The sequence below is a fragment of the Ictalurus punctatus genome, chromosome 7 (genome assembly GCF_001660625.3).
Source record: "Ictalurus punctatus breed USDA103 chromosome 7, Coco_2.0, whole genome shotgun sequence".
In the NCBI taxonomy this organism is placed as follows: domain Eukaryota; kingdom Metazoa; phylum Chordata; class Actinopteri; order Siluriformes; family Ictaluridae; genus Ictalurus; species Ictalurus punctatus.
In genome coordinates, this window is record NC_030422.2 from 4,133,338 (window position 1) to 4,152,349 (window position 19,012).

The 19,012-nt window shown below is 42.2% G+C and overlaps 1 protein-coding gene across 7 annotated transcripts in view; it reads left to right on the forward strand.

Moving 5' to 3' along the window:
- The window catches only part of rasal2 (RAS protein activator like 2), an 85,426-nt gene that overhangs the window by 42,415 nt on the left and 23,999 nt on the right, over nucleotides 1–19,012 (forward strand). For all 7 annotated transcript variants that reach the window (XM_017472150.3, XM_017472148.3, XM_017472149.3 and 4 more), the window contains 6 exons: nucleotides 5,440–5,546; nucleotides 11,718–11,830; nucleotides 16,574–16,727; nucleotides 17,043–17,141; nucleotides 17,363–17,917; nucleotides 18,025–18,169. In XM_017472150.3, the coding sequence (XP_017327639.1) occupies nucleotides 5,440–5,546; nucleotides 11,718–11,830; nucleotides 16,574–16,727; nucleotides 17,043–17,141; nucleotides 17,363–17,917; nucleotides 18,025–18,169 (1,173 nt within the window). The remainder of the gene's footprint in view (nucleotides 1–5,439; nucleotides 5,547–11,717; nucleotides 11,831–16,573; nucleotides 16,728–17,042; nucleotides 17,142–17,362; nucleotides 17,918–18,024; nucleotides 18,170–19,012) is intronic.

Genomic DNA, 19,012 nt, shown 5'->3' on the forward strand with positions numbered 1-19,012 from the left:
GTCCAGCCGTCTAGCAGAATAAATAAAAAAAAAAGAAAACACTTTTTAGTTAAAAACTTATGTATAACCTGATTTTCTAATCCTTGGTAAATATGAGCGGAGAGGGCTGTGAAACATGGTCCTTATTGTTTAACCTTTTGATATTTTGTTCAACAAATTCACAAAAATGCTCTGCTGTCATGGATATCAAACAGTTACAAACACAACATAGGTTTATTTCCCATTAATATTTTATATTTAACTAGGAACAGGAAATTGTTTAACCATGACTTCCTGTTTCACAGGGGTATAAATAAGAGTCAACACTCAGGCCAGTTTCCCTTAATCATTCATAACGATGGGTAAGAGCGAGGAATATAGCTGTGATGTGCGGCAAAAGGTTGTTGAGCTTCACAAAAAGGGAAGTGGCTATAAGAAAATAGCACAAGCATTGAAAACGCCCATTTCACCATCAGGGCAATAATTAAGAAGTTCCAGTCGACTGGAAATGTTATGAATCGACCTGGAATTGGACGTGTGTCTATATCGTCTCAACACACTGTGAAGAGGACGGTTCGAGTGGATAAAAAATCTCCAAGGATCACAGCTGGAGAATTGCCGATGTTATTTGTGTCTTAGGGACAGAAAGTCTCCAAAACTACAATCTGAAGTCACCGACATCACCACAAGGTGTTTGGAAATGTTTCAGGAAAAAAAGCATCTACTCTCATCCAAAAACAAACTCGAGCGTCTTCAGTGTGCAGACACTACTGGAACTTCAAATGGGATCGGGTTCTATGGTGAGATGAAACCAGAATAGAGCGTTTTGGTAATAAACACAGAGGTGGTTTTGGAGCACACAGAGAGGTAGCCGTATGGAAAAGTCCCTCATGTCCATGGTTAAATATGGAGGAGGATCTTTAATCTTTTGGGGCTGTTTTTCTGCCAGAGGACCTGGACATTTTGTTAGGATACATGGCATCATGGACTCCATCAAATATCAACAGATATTAAATGAACACCTGACTGCCTCTGACAGAAAGATTAAAATGGGGTGTGGTTGGATCTTCCAGCAGGACAACGATCCAAAACATCATCAAAATCAACACAGAAATGGTTTACTGACCACAAAATCAAGGTCCTGCCCTGACCATCCCAGTCCCCTGACCTGAACCCCATAGAACACCTGTGTGGTGAACTGAAGAGGAGAGTCCACCAGCGTGGACCTCGAAATGTGAAGGATCTGGAGAGATTCTGTATGGAGGAACGCTCTCAGATCCCTCGCCATGTATTCTCCAACCTCATCAGGCGTTATAGGAGAAGACTCAGAGCTGTTATCTTGGCAAAGGGAGCTAGCACAAAGTATTGACTAAAAGGGTGCCAATAATTGTTGCACAACTATATTTGACAAAGATATTTTTTTTTATAAACCTGTGTTGTGTTTGTAATTGTTTGATATCCATGAGAGCAGAGCATTTTTCTGAATTTTTTTAAACAAAAGATCAAAAGTTCTAACATTAAAGACAATTGTTCACAGCCTTCTATTCTCATATTTACCAAGGGTGCCAATATTAGCGGAGGGCACTGTATATAACATTTTAGAATTAATTTAATAAACAAATCTTACCAATAGTCATGAATTAAAGACAGAAATATCGTGTGTGTTTCGATGTATTTTATCTACAATACATACTTACTCCTAAATCTCATAAATGCTTTAGTCAATAACGGGTTGATTTACTTTCTTATGTCAAAGTACAGGATACACCTTGTGTGTGGATCTGTGTGTTTTGCTTGTCTGTCTCTTTTATCAAAAATTACACAAGCCCTCGTGACAAAAAGTGTACATTTTATACCAGTACACGCTTAGGTAGCAGCTCAGCATCAAAAAATACTGGAACACATGAAAAGGCAGAGTGCACATGATACTACATTAATCTGGACAATTAAAAGGCGCCTCATGTCAGAGTGGCCATTTTTTAGGCCAGAATAAGGAAAAAAGCACGTATATGGCATCAAAAGTCTGGCTTGTCGCCTATCAGCAGAACAGGAACATTTATCGTTCGATGAGATTAATTAAAAAATGACAAATATCGGCCGATATACCGGCCTCAGTCGACCGCTAAAGAAAACCAAATGGAGATCTTTGCTTGATTCTGATTTCAGAGTTAAAAATTGGTGTGTTATTTTTCTTGGGGTCAACAATGTTTTGGATTTATTTTCTATCTCCACACTACACGTCTGGGTTATTTCAGGCTGCAGTTGGTAAAACGAGGGAGGATTGATGTCTGCTCAAGTACAAGGCACTTTGGTGGAAGCCATGAGTCACAGTAAAGCCCCAAGTTGGCATTTTAGTGAATTTTGTAGTGGTGGAATACAAAATAAACTGTAGGCAGAGAAGACCTGAGGAATTATTGAGTGTGTGTGACGTTCATTGTACTGCAGAATTACTCAAATTGAATAGGGGCTTGCATGACAAGCACTCGATTAGTCGCATTAGTCCCATCACTTGTCTGTGTAACGGTGGACAGTGAAGCACCTCTAAGATAAACATTATTCATGATGGTGCAAAAGAGCAAATTGGCCAAATTTGACAGGAACAGAAAATGATTTGCCAGACTTCCCCAAGATGGTGAGATATTACAGATAGTTTTAGGAGAGGGGGAAACATGCACAAACACTATGAGCATCACTGCTAAATTTGTTATTCATGTGACAGCCCGAGAGGCCGTGATTATATTCTAAATATGCTAGCTTATTGATTATTTATCATATACACGTATGATCCCAAATCGTATTCATCTGTTCCGTGTCACGATACAGCCATGCTACCATATTTGTGACTGAAATATTGACAGCGCATATTGAGCAGTGTTGATATATTCACATTCAGTGTGCAGTGATGTCAAATACGACAATAACCACCTAAAAGTGGTCGGCGTTACTCCATTCCAAATGACCCTGAATGACACTGAAGATGATTTCCAGCACAGTGACGTTAGAAACCCAGAGAACACTTCATTCTCTGTAGTGAGCTCTTTAAAATGGGCTAAGTTGGCTGGCTAGTTACACTGGCTGCGCATGCTAACGGTAGCTAGGTGGCGGTACATGTGCTGAGCTGAACAAATGGTTTGTGACAGATTATGTTTAACATTGTTTGTTGCTTTACAGCTGGGTTTGATGAATAATAAATGATCACATCATGTGCATACACTTCTGTGCAAAAGTTTTAGCACCCTAATATTTTTTTCTTAGATTTTTATTTTATGACTTTTACATTATCGAGTCAGTACGAAAACATTTCAGATTCACGAGCGTTAGATTTCCAGTGCAAAATGAAATGTGTACCGAAAAACGTTTGTATGTCGGTAAAGAACGCAGCGTAGTAAGTGGTAAGAGACACTTTTCAGACAAAATCCACAATGAAGCCTGCTGGGTTTTGCTGCAAAAATAAGACTCCAGAAGAACCGTGACTGCTTCTGCAAGATGCTCAATAACACTTACAGCTCACTTCCGTATTAAACTGCACTCTTTCTAGCAGAGATTACTAATCATTTTTTTTTAAAGCAAAGGGTCGTCACAACAAATATCGACTTTTTCATTTATTTCTGTTTACGGCTCTTTATGATTTTTTTAAAAACTGTAGAAACATTTCATCTCGTTATGTTTGAAGGCATCTTTGCTCTGCGTGTGCTGTATACAGCTCTGTATCTGCTGGCCATATCTACGTTTAGCTCGCAAGTAACTTTTGTGTCAGTTTTGAAAACCTTATAAAGCCATGTTGCTGTTTGTTTACCAGACCGGAGATAATAGTAAGTGTTTTATCTTTTTCACTTTGCCCAACCAACCAGACTCTCGCTAGTGTATGGAGATGGAATGTGGATTAAATAAACTCAGGAGAAAAAAAAAAAGAAAGAAACGTCCCTTTTTCAGGAGAATGTCTTTTAAAGATAATTTTGTAAAATCCAAATAAGCTTTACAGATCTTTACCGGAAAGGGTTTAAACAATGTTTTTATGCTTGTTCAGTGAACCTCAAACAATTATTGTATTAAGTTCACACTGCATGGCGTTCACGTGGGTAGACTGCTGTGCTGTCCACACCACACGACTTCCTGTTTTGTAATCAGGAGTCATGACGTCGTTGTGGTGTTCACACTATTGCTCAGCCACAGTGGGTCACACTCTACACGACTCTATCCGGTGTCCGAAGTACGTCTTGTCACGAAAACACGTGCGGGAAGCGACACAGATATGAGATGTGAAAACCACACGTGAAACACGAGTTGTTCATTTGAAGATGGACGTAGGACAGGAACAAGCGGTGCGAGCTGTTTGTGTGATGATCTGTGCTGAAGAAACCCCGAAAAGCAAAAGAAAGTTGGTGAAAGAATGGATCAGCATACGCAGGCAGCAGGGATTGTGTTGAAACGTCGAACCGCTTCTCCCATTAATCCCCCGTAGGTTTCACAGGTTTCCCTTCCTCACGCTGACCTCACCCCATGCCTCGCTCTCTCATTGGCCGGAGCTCGTCGCCGCAATCCCTCCAGTGATGACACTTTTCACACCACAGGTGGAGTCACATGACAGCTCCAGATATTTAGTACGCCAAATATCTGCATGGCGTCGGTGATGCGTCGTTGAGTCGTTCACACGTAACGACAGAGTTCCCTCTGATCAAAGGGTTTTTGTCGGCGAGCGCGGCGACGTGCAAATCGGGTTTAAAATCGCGTCGTGTGAACTAGGCTTAAGACGGTGCTACAGGGAGACAGGAAGGACAGCTGATCGTCCTCGCAGTGGAAAATTACACGTCTCTCCCCCCAGACGTGATGGAGAACTTGTAATCGACTTGGTGGAAGAGTGGAGGAACATCTCGCCGCAAGAATTGACACATCTGGTGCAGTCCATGAGCATGAGATGCGCTGTAGTACTTACAGCAGCTGGAGAACACCACATACTGACTGTTACTTTTAATATTGACCCCCCCCTTCGTTCAGGGACTCGTTATTCCGTTTCTGTTCGTCAAATGTCCGTGAGACTTGTTCAGTTTATGTCTCAGTTGTTGAATGTTTTTACGTTAATAGAAATATTTACACGTGTTAAGACAATAAAAGCAGTATTTTGCTGAGTGTATATGTAAATGTCTGCAGATGTTAGATGTGGCAGTGTCTGTGCTGACTTCAGATCTGTATATATTTTTCCTTGGACCAAAACCAATGATCGGTGTATTTGTACGTGTCGTTCCTTAGATGTTTTTAAATTCTCTGCATTGTTTTCTGGGGGCATAAATATGGCAGCCACGAGAGTCAGGTCACGTGACTGAAACACGTCTATTTGTTTTTAACTACAATCTTCATATCTGTTGAAACAAAGACATTACTTTTCCTTGTGTATCATTTCTGTTTCCTTCTCATTGTTTCTTTGTCTGATCTTTTTTTTTTTTTACTCTATTCTCTCTACAGAAGTATCCTCAGATCGTTCCCCCAGGCGGAGGAGCATCTCTGGCCTTGGCAGCTCTGACAAGAACATCTCAGTGGACGGGCCCAACTCCTCACCCTTCAAAGTGCCAGTGAGTAACACTGCGTCCAGTGTTACCGGTTATTACAATCACAGTTTACGAGCTGGATAATCAGGATTTTATGTCTTTTACAGAGAAGATGCAGTAATGGTTATATTTGTTGTGGTTTCTCGATTGCAGAATTGAAAACTGCATCCTAATGGACTAAATATTATGATCGATCAGTACAGCACCAATCTACGCTGGAGTAACACTCGCTAACGTTTAGGCAGTATAATTTAAATATGAACCCCATGCCAGAGGTGTAGAACTACCAGCCATGTCAGCATGGTTTGTGAATGCTGGTTCTGACAGGTCCTCAACCTCAGCTGCATCACTCAAGTTATAATGATCTCAACTGGACTGGTTTTTAATTTCACACGCACAGCTATGTTTTTTGATCGTGATATCCTGTAGTAAATTTGTTAGTAAACAAACAAACCCATCGTGATGGATAGAGGGAAAGAGACACGTCCGGTTATGTTTTTATATCAAAGTCATTGTGGTAGAGTTAAGAGATTAGTCGTGTGTTTGCTTAATTTGTAAAGGTCCCGAAACACTAATTGGGTAGTGTTCGAGCAGGTCGGGAGGCGTGGGAAAGGTCACAGTCCTCGACCTTACAGACATGTAAGAGTGCTTCCAGTATGTCACGTAGCCCGTGATGTTCACTGCTGATAGATAGGCCATTGTAATCGACCACACTGCTACAGTGACGTAAAGCATAACAGACTTAATAGCAGTGAGTGTTCTCAGTAGAAAGGGAAACGTGTACGGATCGCACATTCTATCAGCTTTTGTGCCGTCACCTCGGGTTGAAAGGTTCCGGAACGCGGGTGTGCTGTATTTTAGAGGTGCCGGATCCACATAGAAAGGTTCCGGAACGCAGGTGTGCTGTATTTTAGAGGTGCCGGATCCACATAGAAAGGATCCGGAACGTGGGTGTGCTGTATTTTAGAGGTGCCGGATCCACATAGAAAGGATCCGGAACGCAGGTGTGCTGTATTTTAGAGGTGCCGGATCCACATTAAAAGGTTCCGGAACGCGGGTGTGCTGTATTTTAGAGGTGCCGGATCCACATAGAAAGGTTCCGGAACGCAGGTGTGCTGTATTTTAGAGGTGCCGGATCCACATAGAAAGGATCCGGAACGTGGGTGTGCTGTATTTTAGAGGTGCCGGATCCACATAGAAAGGATCCGGAACGCAGGTGTGCTGTATTTTAGAGGTGCCGGATCCACATTAAAAGGTTCCGGAACGCGGGTGTGCTGTATTTTAGAGGTGCCGGATCCACATAGAAAGGTTCCGGAACGCAGGTGTGCTGTATTTTAGAGGTGCCGGATCCACATAGAAAGGATCCGGAACGTGGGTGTGCTGTATTTTAGAGGTGCCGGATCCACATAGAAAGGATCCGGAACGCAGGTGTGCTGTATTTTAGAGGTGCCGGATCCACATAGAAAGGATCCGGAACGTGGGTGTGCTGTATTTTAGAGGTGCCGGATCCACATAGAAAGGATCCGGAACGCGGGTGTGCTGTATTTTAGAGGTGCCGGATCCACATTAAAAGGTTCCGGAACGCAGGTGTGCTGTATTTTAGAGGTGCCGGATCCACATTAAAAGGTTCCGGAACGCAGGTGTGCTGTATTTTAGAGGTGCCGGATCCACATTAAAAGGTTCCGGAACGCAGGTGTGCTGTATTTTAGAGGTGCCGGATCCACATTAAAAGGTTCCGGAACGCGGGTGTGCTGTATTTTAGAGGTGCCGGATCCACATAGAAAGGATCCGGAACGCGGGTGTGCTGTATTTTAGAGGTGCCGGATCCACATTAAAAGGTTCCGGAACGCGGGTGTGCTGTATTTTAGAGGTGCCGGATCCACATAGAAAGGATCCGGAACGTGGGTGTGCTGTATTTTAGAGGTGCCGGATCCACATAGAAAGGATCCGGAACGCGGGTGTGCTGTATTTTAGAGGTGCCGGATCCACATTAAAAGGTTCCGGAACGCGGGTGTGCTGTATTTTAGAGGTGCCGGATCCACATTAAAAGGTTCCGGAACGCGGGTGTGCTGTATTTTAAAGGCAGTTAACAATACTTGCTTTTATTCCTGTGTATGCATACACAAGATGGCTGCCATATATATCCAGCAGTCGATTGGCGTGAAACTAACGCTGTGCCTGTATGTGGTGTTTTATCATTGTAAATAATGGGAGAAGTGTAGCCGTGTGATGCAGCGTCTGCGACTGACTAAACAAACAATTGTCTCAGAATTGCATACCCATGTACTGTTCTGGACAGGTATTAAGTGCTAACGCTAACTGGTTTAACGCTAACAGAACGATCTGTCTGACAGACCAGTCTTCTGATTTTTTTTTTTTTTTTTTTTTCGATTAGTAAAGACTTTTGAACGTAAGGTCATAGTTTTTTTTTATTTTGAATTGCAGCTCATGACAGCAATCACATTGAGTTTTAACAGAGCTACTCTGTGTGTTTAACATTGTTGTGTGTGAAATTGCTGAACATTTTACAGTGAAAAACAGGTGAACAGGATGTTCTGGATGTATGTGTATGTGTGTATGTATATTTATATATATATATATATATATATATATATATATATATATATATATATATATATATATTAGTGCCATAGGTAATGGGGGTAATTGGGGAAGGTAGAGTTGTGAGTTCTCTAGAGAAGGCTGTGGTGTGGATGACCAGGAGGGAAAAGGTGGTTGATCCTGGGGGAAGTTGGGGTTGAGTGGTGTTGAGTGGAGGAGATGGTGGGGGAAGGCATCATGCTGAACCTACTGAAGAACAAATTCAGCTCATTAGCGTTTTGTAGATTGCACCCCACAGGTGGATGTTTTGCTTTCAAGCTGGTGCTCTGCTTCCTGCCAGCCCACACCTCCTTTGCATTGTTCTGATGAAGCCTACCCTCCGGCTTCCTTCCGTAGGCGTTTAAGTTCTCCCTCAGTCTCACCTTCTGCACCCTGCTCATCTGTTCCTTGTCCTTCTTCGTGAAAGCCTGTTTGTTTTGTTTTTTTGGTAGTTCCTTAAGGTCCTTGAGGATCCAGGGTTTGTTATTAGGAAAACACCTCACTGGAACTATAGTGTTCGTGCAGAAATCGATGTAGTCCGTTATGCACTCTGTCATATTGTTGATGTCTTCCCCCGCCGGGTCACGTACCACTTCCCAGACCGTGGTCTCAGAGCAGATCCTCCTCTGCCTCTTGTGACCATCTTCTTATGGTCTTCTTTGTAACAGACTGCCTTAAGACAACAGAGCGGTATGTGGGTGTCGGTAGAACCAGGATGTGGTCGGTGTGCTGGCTCCCGGTGGGGGCAGAGCAGAGGAAGTGTATGCCCCTTCACACTCGCGTACAGGAGATCCAGTGTTCTGTCATTTCTGGTAACACAGTTGACACACTGCTGATATTTTAATGTAGTGGACAGTGACACATGATTTAAAATCCCCAGAAATGACAATGAAAGAGTTTAGCTGGCAAGTTTGGAGTCACTCCGTACACTCATGTCGCAATAGCCGAGTGTATGACGTCAAACACCGCTTCTGCGTCATCTGCAAGTGGGATGTAAACAATAACCACAACGGCAACCGGGAGTTCCCTTGGCAGATAATATGGAGGTGAACCAACAGTAACATGTCCCCGGTTACACCATCTGTTGTTTACAAACAGTGCGACCCCTCCACCTTTCCTCTTGGCACTCAGTTCAGCGTCTCTGTCCGCGCTTACTGTCTGAAAACAAATAGAAGCATTCGAGTCTCAGTGAAACTAAGCACACTGCATTCCCGATACTCCCTCTGGGTCCCGCTCAGTATGTTGAGCTCGTCCATCTTATTGCCAGTAACATTTCCCATGATGATGGGAATGAAGGGCTTGTAGCGCCGTCTCTTTGCCTTTGTTTGTTTCCAGCTCCGTATCATCTGTACAGACACAGCAGTTCTTCAGGAATGTTGAACCGCATTCCGGAGTGCATGTCAGATCTTTGGTGCAGCTGATCGGAGAGATCGCACACATCGGAGAGTACAGACCGAAGTTTTTTCCCCAAATGATGTACTTTACACTTGCACTATGCACTACATACTCTACCGTCTAATGTATGCATTTCAGAAGGGTAGTATCATCTCAAATGGAACACGAGCGCTAACCGGACGTATAAGCCGTTTCCCAGTCGAAGGCGATGTCAAATGCACGTAGTGACGTTAGCTTTAGCAGAATACCCAGAGTCACCGACAGTGAATTTCTCCAGCTTACTGTTTATATCAGCGTTACCTTTTATTCCCAATATGACCTCAGTCACTATCAGACAAATACCGTCAGAGCAGTGTAATCTTCAAGTGACGGCGGAAAACAGCGTGCGACCTCCAGTTCCTCTAATTCAAGGTTTTATATTAAACGTCGGGAAACTTTACAAAGCGGAGCTTGTGTAGCATGGAAACACAACAGTGATGCACGAGCACAAACTTGTGTTGATATCCAAAATGCTCCACAGGCTGCAAGGGCTTGGAGAAATTGGTGCGAGTTGCTTGAAAGGTTTAGTTTAATTCAAGTTTATTGTCCATTGTATGCTGTATCTGCGCACTTGCAGTGTAACTTCCGTTGTTTACTATACAGGAGCAATCTATTAGTAACGAAGCTGCATTGCTCCACACTCACAATGTAGATGTGGTGAGCACTGTAGCATTAGTAATATCTGTAATATCTAAGTACAATGTTAAACATGAGTAAAACAATATGCCTAAAGGCAGTGAGTAACGGAAACCGTAAAGTGAGATTTTATTATTAATTTAGGACTGTAGTTTAATTATTGGTGCTTTTTTGTGCATCCATAAAAAATAATGCATTGTCACTACGTAACTAAACGTCAGTAAAAGAAGATGGCAGTGTTGTAGTTTTGTGAACGAACTGTTGCATTTTATCTTCAGTGACCAATCAGGCAGGGTTTACAGGAAAACACGTTGAAATACTCGTTTCTTATTGGCTGACAGCTCTCAATTCTGCCCAACGCTAGCTCAATTAATAAAAGGCACAGCCTGTAACAGAATGTCACCCACAAATATCTTCATTATGATGTTTTACTGCTTTAATTGAGGCATTTATTCAAGCAATGTATTACAAACAAGTCAACTACAGAGAAATTTCATGTCGGAGCGGGACGTTTTAAAGTGCTGTGAGCGACTGAGCGACACGTATAGAGCGGAGTGTCATACCACTCCACTTCCAAAAACCTCATATAGGTAATGTAAGTAAGATACAATGTCTCTGGAGACAGGAGCTGCTGTAATCAGCTGCCACTAGCACAGCGCCATCTTGAATCAGCATGAAATCGAAGAATATAAACCAGCCTTATAAGTGCAGTTTGATGATCACCGTTTCAGCAGTTTTGCGGTGATTCTCATTCTGCAAATTCACTTAGTGGTCTGTCGTTCTTCAAGCACGTCACTTTTTGGCTGGCATGTTTGGTTTAATCATCAGGAAGTGTGCCAGATATTGCTTCAGATCTCAGTGGGCGGTTTTTTGGGGCTTTTTTTTTTTTTTTTTTAAGTTATGATCACAGTGATCATGATGTGAAGTTTAGACAGATGACAAGGTTGAACATTGTTCTTCAGTTGTTCAGACAGACTGAGCTTGCTCTGTCCCCACATCCCCAAATAATCCTCAAGGTATGTGAAGTTTTAACCCACACGTCATGAGGAACACTGACACACGTCCTCATTTGTCAGACCTGCACATTGCTGTTTGAACGATCATACTCTGTTACTGATTAATTTTTTTAGTTTTTTTCCATGAGGCGTTGAGCAAGTCTCACATTCTTGGGTGATTTGCAAGTTAAGGTGCACCGAAAGACCAGGTTGCCAGTTTTATTAGCCTGGATTAGGCTAGTCTTGTTCTAGTCTGTTGAAAGGTCTTATGTGTGTCGGTAATAGGAACCTTTTCTCAGCACTGTTTATGCATTATTTGTTTGTAAATGAAAGGCTGAAACACTTTTTTCTGTCCCTGTACACAGCAAAGTGGACACGTACTCAGAGCCAATAGTTTACCTACTGAAAGTAGACATTGATGGTATACTACAATAGCAGACTTGTCACCTTTTACCTCCCTCTCTCTCTCTCTCTCTCTCTCTCTCTCTCTCTCTCTCTCTCTCTCTCTCTCTCTCTCTCTCTCTCTCAGGGGTTTTTCAGTAAGCGACTGAAAGGGTCAATCAAGAGGACAAAGAGCCAGACCAAACTGGAGCGGAACCCAAGCTTCAGGCTACCATCACTGCGGGCTCCTGAGAACGACAGGTGCGACGTTTTCTTTGTCCACTGTTCAAAGTGACGATTTGTTTATGATCACTCCGGTTCTATGTCACACTCTGCATTTAAGCAAAACCTACTTTAAAACAGCCATGTCAAAGCGGTTTCTGACATTAGACCTGAAAAGGGACCGGTCTTTTAAAATTCGTTTATTACATTATACTCTGTTAGCGAAGGGAATTTAATTGCAGACCTTTCACCTGTTGCGAAAGTTGTATTTTGAGTCCGTGCATGAAAACCGGTGTGATTTATTGGTTTGGTTGGTTGGTATGCAGAACAGTACGGTCTTTTGTAATTCTTCAGACTGGATGATCCTGGAGATACTGTAACTGGAAAACTACTCCAGAAGACTATTACAAAGAGTTGATCTTGAAAACTTGACTTTTGTAGTTTTTGTGCATGAGTCTTGTCACTCCAGTTCTTTACTGCCACACTGATCATCTGCATCAGTTTAAGCTGTCATCTGTCGTGGAAAATTTAAATCATGGCAGACTTTATGGGTCCCAATGGCTTTTTTGTTCCCCATGAGAAATAAGGCATGTATACCATTTTTCAGACATTTTGGACTTATGGGGCAGAGGGAAAATCACGTAGACTTTGGCCGTGGCTTGTAGTGCCACCTATATGCTCACGTAGTGTGAGTTACTCGTGGCCTGTAGTATCAATGTACCAAATTTCAAAACTTTTTACCATTCTGGTCTTGAGTTATTGGGCATTTTAGGGAGATAAGGAGAATAATAATAATAAGAGGAGGAGAAAAAGAAGACTAACAGTTACAAAATAACAATAGGTTTCCTCCTGATGGAGGAATAAAACAGAAGTAAAATAATGCTTTACACATCTGCTAGTCATAAAACGGACACTCCGATTCAATCACCAGTTCATATGGAGATTCTTGACAATGTTGAGTAACAAATCTGAGAAATGGGTGAATGTAAGAAAAATAGATTTATCGTGAATATCTGAAATACGCATGCTCGGCTAAATGCTAGTGCACTCTGCCACTGGATGTCTCCGTTCCTGCGCAATCCGCGTGCACGCCAAAATTCTCACCGACTCCTCAGGCCCTTTACACGCACACGTATCCATGGCTTTCTGGCAAGAGACCGTCTATAAGCAGACATTCTATGTCTGATTGGCCACAGCTAATGCTAACAGAAATAGTAAGTCTTCTTCTCCAGAACCATGAAGATTGGTCAATTTTGTCAATTTTGTTCTACTGTGCCACCATCTAAACTAGAGTCCAGACTTACACTTCTCAGAAAGCATGGGCATGAACAGAGTATAGGAGCGATACAGGCCATGACTCAAAGGTGACACGTTCAAAACAATGGCATTTCTACTCTGTCAGGCCAAAACGTCTGAAAGTTGGTATGCGTGCCTTGCTGCTCATGGGGAACACAAAGGTCTCAAGAACCCATGATATTAACCCAGAATTAATATTAAATAAGTGTAATAACCATCAATTTTACGCTATTATGGTTTCTGTGATGGGCCTAGTCATGATATTACTAACTGTCATAGATTAGGCAGATTATTATGTGTAAATAATTATAGTCATTCTGTACTATTTGGACAAAATCCAATTTCATTTAATGCCCCTTTAGTCATCATTTTCCATGAACTATATACAGCGTATGTCCAAAAGTGTGGACACTTGACCATCATGCCTGTATGAGCTTGTTGGACATTCCATTCCAAAACCTTGGGCATTCATATGGACTACCCCAAACTACGTGGCCCAAACATGTTCTAGCATGAAGACATGGTTTGCCAAGGTTGGTGTTGAAGAACTTAAGTGGCCTGCAAAGAGCTCTGATGTTCACCCCACTGAACACCTTCGGGATGAATTGGAACGCCGAGGCCTCCTCACCCAGACCTCACTAATGCTCTTGTGGCTGAATGAGCACAAATCACCACAGCCACTCTCCATATCTATCAATCTATAGCAGCAAAGGGCAGACCAAATTTGGAATGGGATGTTCAACAAATACATATGGGTATGACAGTAAGTCGTCCACATACTTTTGGGCATATTGTGTATCTTTGAATACAGAGTTCTCATATTTCGCTCAGCTTTGCATATTTTGATTTTGACATTTTCTTCCATTCCTTAATGCAACATTTCTCCAGCTCCAGATTGGATGGAGATCGTTGGTGGACAGCAGTTTTCAGTTCATGACACAGATTTTCAATTGGATTTCAGTCTGGGATTTGACTCAACAATTCAAAAACAAACGCCGCCTTTTCTTCACGCCCTTCCTTTGTTTTTGTTCTGTGATTTGGCTCATTGTCCTGTTGAGATGTAATTTTGACCCGGGACACAGATTTCTGGCTTACGGGAACAGGTGCCTCTGAAGAATTTGCTTGTGTTTGGCTCCCTCTGTGTTGCCCTTTGATGACGACACGATTTCCAGTTCCTTCTGCTAAAAAGCAACCCAGCGCGTGATGCTACCACCAGCATGCTTGATGGTAGGAGGAATAGTGTTACCTGAGTGCTGGCTGTATTTGGTCTGCCTCCAAATATAACGCTTTGCTCTTAGACCAAATGACTCGAAACCTCTGTCCAAAAGATCTCAGATTTTGTCACGTGCCTTCTAGCAAACTCCCAGCATGCTTTGTGTTAGCCTTTCTCAGAAGTGGTTTCTTCCTGGCCACTCTCTCACAGAGGCCAGATCTGTACAGAGCTGGTGATATTCATTATGTCTGCAGAGGTTCTCCTATTTCATCCAGTGAGCCCTGTAGCTCCTTCAGTGGCGCAGCTGGCCTCTTGGACTCTTCTCTCCCAATTTCCCTTCTTGCCTGGGTGCTCAGTTTGGAAGAATTGCCTGATCTCGCTGGTGTGGGTATTTCCACTTTGTAATAGTGGATTTCACAGTGCTCCTCGGATGGTTCGAAGCTTTGCTGATCTCTTTATAACGTTCCCCAGCTTTTCCCCTTCTTTTTTCCTCATGACAGCAAGACTAATTTGATCTGCTGTTTTAGCTGTCAGTGTTTTTTTGTTTGTTTGTTTTTTTGTTGTTGTTGTTGTTTTTTTACAGCCGTACAATTAGACACAGGTGGATTTCAAATAAACCAGAGATATACTCAGTTTAACATATTTAGAGTGATTGCTTGAAATGAAAATGAAATACTAGTCCTAATTTATACTGAAAAGATTTTTTTTTTTTTAGATTTAAATAATTCTGACAATCAAAATAATTCATTTTTATTTAGAGACTTCAAAAGAAACAGAACAAGACCCCATTCTTATATACCTAAACTTGGTGTTACAGCCGTGTCCATAAATATTTGGACATTTGTGGTGGTATTTTAGCGGTCTGCCCCAGCATATTGGAGTGGAAATTAAATCATAAATATGATGAAATGCAGACTTTCAGCTTTAATTTGTATTTACATCCAAATTGGGTGAGCAGTGTAGGAATACTGCTGACGTTATGCTGATGAATCTATAATTTAGCTCTCTTCGTGAGATTATCTTTCCTGAACCCATAAAAGGCCACTTCATTCTGATTGTATTCATAAACAATATGAAACAGCTCTGTGTGCAGTTCTGTGGAAATACGCTGTCGTGAGGACATCTATTGAGCTGTTTAGATTTGTTACAGCCGTAGAAAATGAGGCAACCGATAACTAATGACGCAGGAAATCTCTGGGCACTTTGTTTACAAACATCATAAAGTTCATTCAAGTCTTTATTGCAGGAAATACCAGAGTGGTGATTCAGGCCGAGGGATTTTTTTTAAAGAGTCTAGGTGAAGCAGACGGAATCTCTCACACCTCCGTGTATTCATGAACATCATGTTGCTTAGCGCTGAGATCACTAATGGGTCATTCCTTTTGACAGTCGCTGATGTTACTATTGTATGGCATGTTTTGTTTGAGGTGGAGGCACTTCTTTAATAAATGGTGAGGTTTGAATGTGCACAACAGCAGCTGGCACCGGTGCAGGTATAAGTGTGTGTGTGTGCGTGACAGTATTGTTTGAGATGTTTGTGCATACAACTCATTCCAGGCTCCTTGGCCACCACTCCTCTTAGGCACATCCCCATAGTGACACTCTCCTGGGCTTCAGAAGTGTTTCCCTTGTTTATCAGCCGAATGCTGAAGCCTAGTCACCTACTGCCGCACCTTAATCGCGCTGCAGGTTCCAACCGATATGGAGCGGCCAGCTGAAAGGCATTTATTTTCGTAGAGAAGATTGTGGATTCCGCAGATGATATGAGCCACTGATATGCTCTGGGGAGACTCCCTCAAGTGGATCTTTAGTTGCTTTTCGTAGGTATTAGCTTTCTCTTCCTGGAAAACAGCAAGGTCCATCTGTATTACTGAATTTCCAGCTGGGTGACTAATGTTTGACGAAATAAGGAGAATGCTTGAGCATTTGAGAACGTTTAAAGATTAGGTATGTCGGGAACATTTGTGTTCGTCTCTGAGGACTAACTACTTCCTCTTACAGTCTACAGAGTTTGCTCCCGTCAAGTATTCTTATTTATTGTTTAGTAGCTGAAGAAAAAGCTAAACCCTTTGGATAAAATTGCGCCCAGCTGATTGTGTAATTAACCATGTTTTCCTTTTCACCCCGTCTCGTGACTGTTTACAGGGACAGGAAGCAGGATAAGATATGAGAGTTGGGTGAAAGGATTCAGTTAATTGTTCCAGCCTGTTCACTGATGTTTGAATATGGTTGACTTTAAACAAATTAGCTGAAGACGTTTGTTATGACTATAGGTCGCGAGGCCTGCCCAAGCTGAAAGAGTCCTGTTCACACGAGTCTTTGCTCAGTCCGAGCAGTGCTGTGGAGGCACTAGACCTCAGCATGGAGGAGGATGTGTACATTAAACCGCTCCACAGCAGCGTGCTGGGACAGGAGTTCTGTTTCGAGGTACAGTCTGAGGGATTTCCTGACATTATTTCTATATTATCATATATAATATTATATTATATATTATCATGTGTACTATTCACGTTTTTATATTATTGGGATTCATATAAGCTATGAAACATATGAAAGTCTAATTTACGATAATATCCTCGTATTTTGTTTCAGTGATTCTAACAGTACGTTACAGTGATGTTGGTTATCTCTAGTCCACGTCATGTGGCATGACTCATTTCAGACATATGGATTACACTTGATTCTTATCTTAATGGTTCATTTTTGACTATGAAGTCTCTTTTTTTGTCCTCCTTTCTGTAGGTGACATATTCAGGGGGCAGTAAGTGCTTCAGCTGCTCCTCAGCTTCTGAGAGAGACAAATGGATGGAGAACATCAGGAGGACTGTGCAACCAAATAAGGTCCTATCTTCTTTCCTTTTTAATTCCAGTTTGTTTTTAGCTGATAAAACTCGGTATAGTTCTTATCTCTGCATTCTGCGCCATGGGTTTCTGTCGCTTACTGTTAAAGTCAAAAGAATGGTGTGCTAGTTTCTCCTGATGTTGGCAAAACAGAAGCAGGTCAAGCTATCTTGAGTTTTAAAAGCTTCCTGAAAGATAAATCGTGCATCAATCATCTTTAGGACAACTGCCGGCGTGCAGAGAATGTGCTGCGCCTGTGGATCATTGAGGCCAAAGACTTGCCACCCAAGAAGAGATACTTTTGCGAGCTGTGCCTTGATGATGTACTGTACGCACGCACCACCAGCAAGGTGCGCTCAGATTGCCTGTTCTGGGGTGAGCACTTTGAGTTCGGTGGTCTGCCTGCCATCAGTAGCATCACCGTGCACGTGTACCGCGACGCCGACAAGAAAAAGAAAAAAGACAAGAGCAACTACGTTGGACTGGTGAACATCCCGGTGCAGGCCGTGAGTGGGCGCCAGTTTGTGGAGAAGTGGTACCCAGTGAGCACACCCACCAGCAGCAAGGCGAAAGGCGGAGGCCCCTCCATCCGTATCAAGTGCCGCTTTCAGAGTGTCGCAATCCTTCCCATGGAGCTGTACAAGGAATTTGCAGAGTTCATCACCAACAACTACACTATGCTGTGTTCAGTGCTTGAGCCTGTAATCAGTGTGAAGAATAAGGAGGAGATGGCCAGCGCGCTCGTGCACATACTGCAGAGCACCGGCCGGGCAAAGGTGAATGGCCTTCATTGTCAATACTTTTTCTTTCTAACAAGGTTAGTCATGTGACCATTCCTTTTATCTAGTGTGTTTGTCTTCAATTTATAATCACTTTTCCTCAGGACTTTCTTACAGACCTGGTCATGTCTGAGGTGGATCGGTGTGCAGATCATGACGTGCTGATCTTCCGGGAGAACACACTGGCCACCAAAGCCATAGAAGAGTATCTCAAACTTGTGGGTCAGAAGTATTTGCATGATGCCCTAGGTAAGGAACATGTGCGCATATTAATATTTGTATTTCCTGTTTAAATTTATTTATATATTGTGTCAACCCTGTACAAAGTACAAATGCTGCCAATGTTTAGTGAAAAGCTGCCAGAGGTTAATGTCACTGTAAGACTTTTAGTCTTAACACACATGCTCCTGTGTAGCTCAAATAAACTGAGCAAATTTTCCTTCTAAACAGATTCTCAGTAACTACTCTTTGAGCGATGTATGTAGAGTGCAGTTAGGCTAAAGACACATAAGATGGCAGTATTGGGATTGTAATTAAATCCTTTCTATGAATGACATTAAAATGACAGATCATGATTTCGATTTACTGATTATGAATGCTGTTAGAAGATTTATTACAGTTTGGCATTATGTTTTTGGGTTGTCCGTCCATCCGTCTGAGATTATCATTAGTGTGATATCTCCAGAACGAGTAGTTGAATGATTATAGGATTCATATGAAGTTATTATTTATCATTGTGACCAGCAGATAAACTGATTGTATTTACATACTTATCCAAACAGGGTCAAGGTCAAATGTCTGAAACAGTTTTTCTTCAAATCTAAAGTATTTTAAGGGTATTTCTAGCACATAAATTCATAACAAGAAAGACTAGACTTGTGGCAGAGACATGCCCATGGATGCCATTGGCCAAATGTAATTAAAAAATGTAATATAAGATGAGAAGAACATGAGGAAACAGAAAACAATGTATTTACTCATGTCTTCCAAAAAGGCCAAGTTTTGACCCCTCAGTCCACAGAAAATAATCCCAAAAGGCATGGGGGTCATCAGGATGTGTGTTTGGCGAATCTAATTTGGCATGTTGGTGGT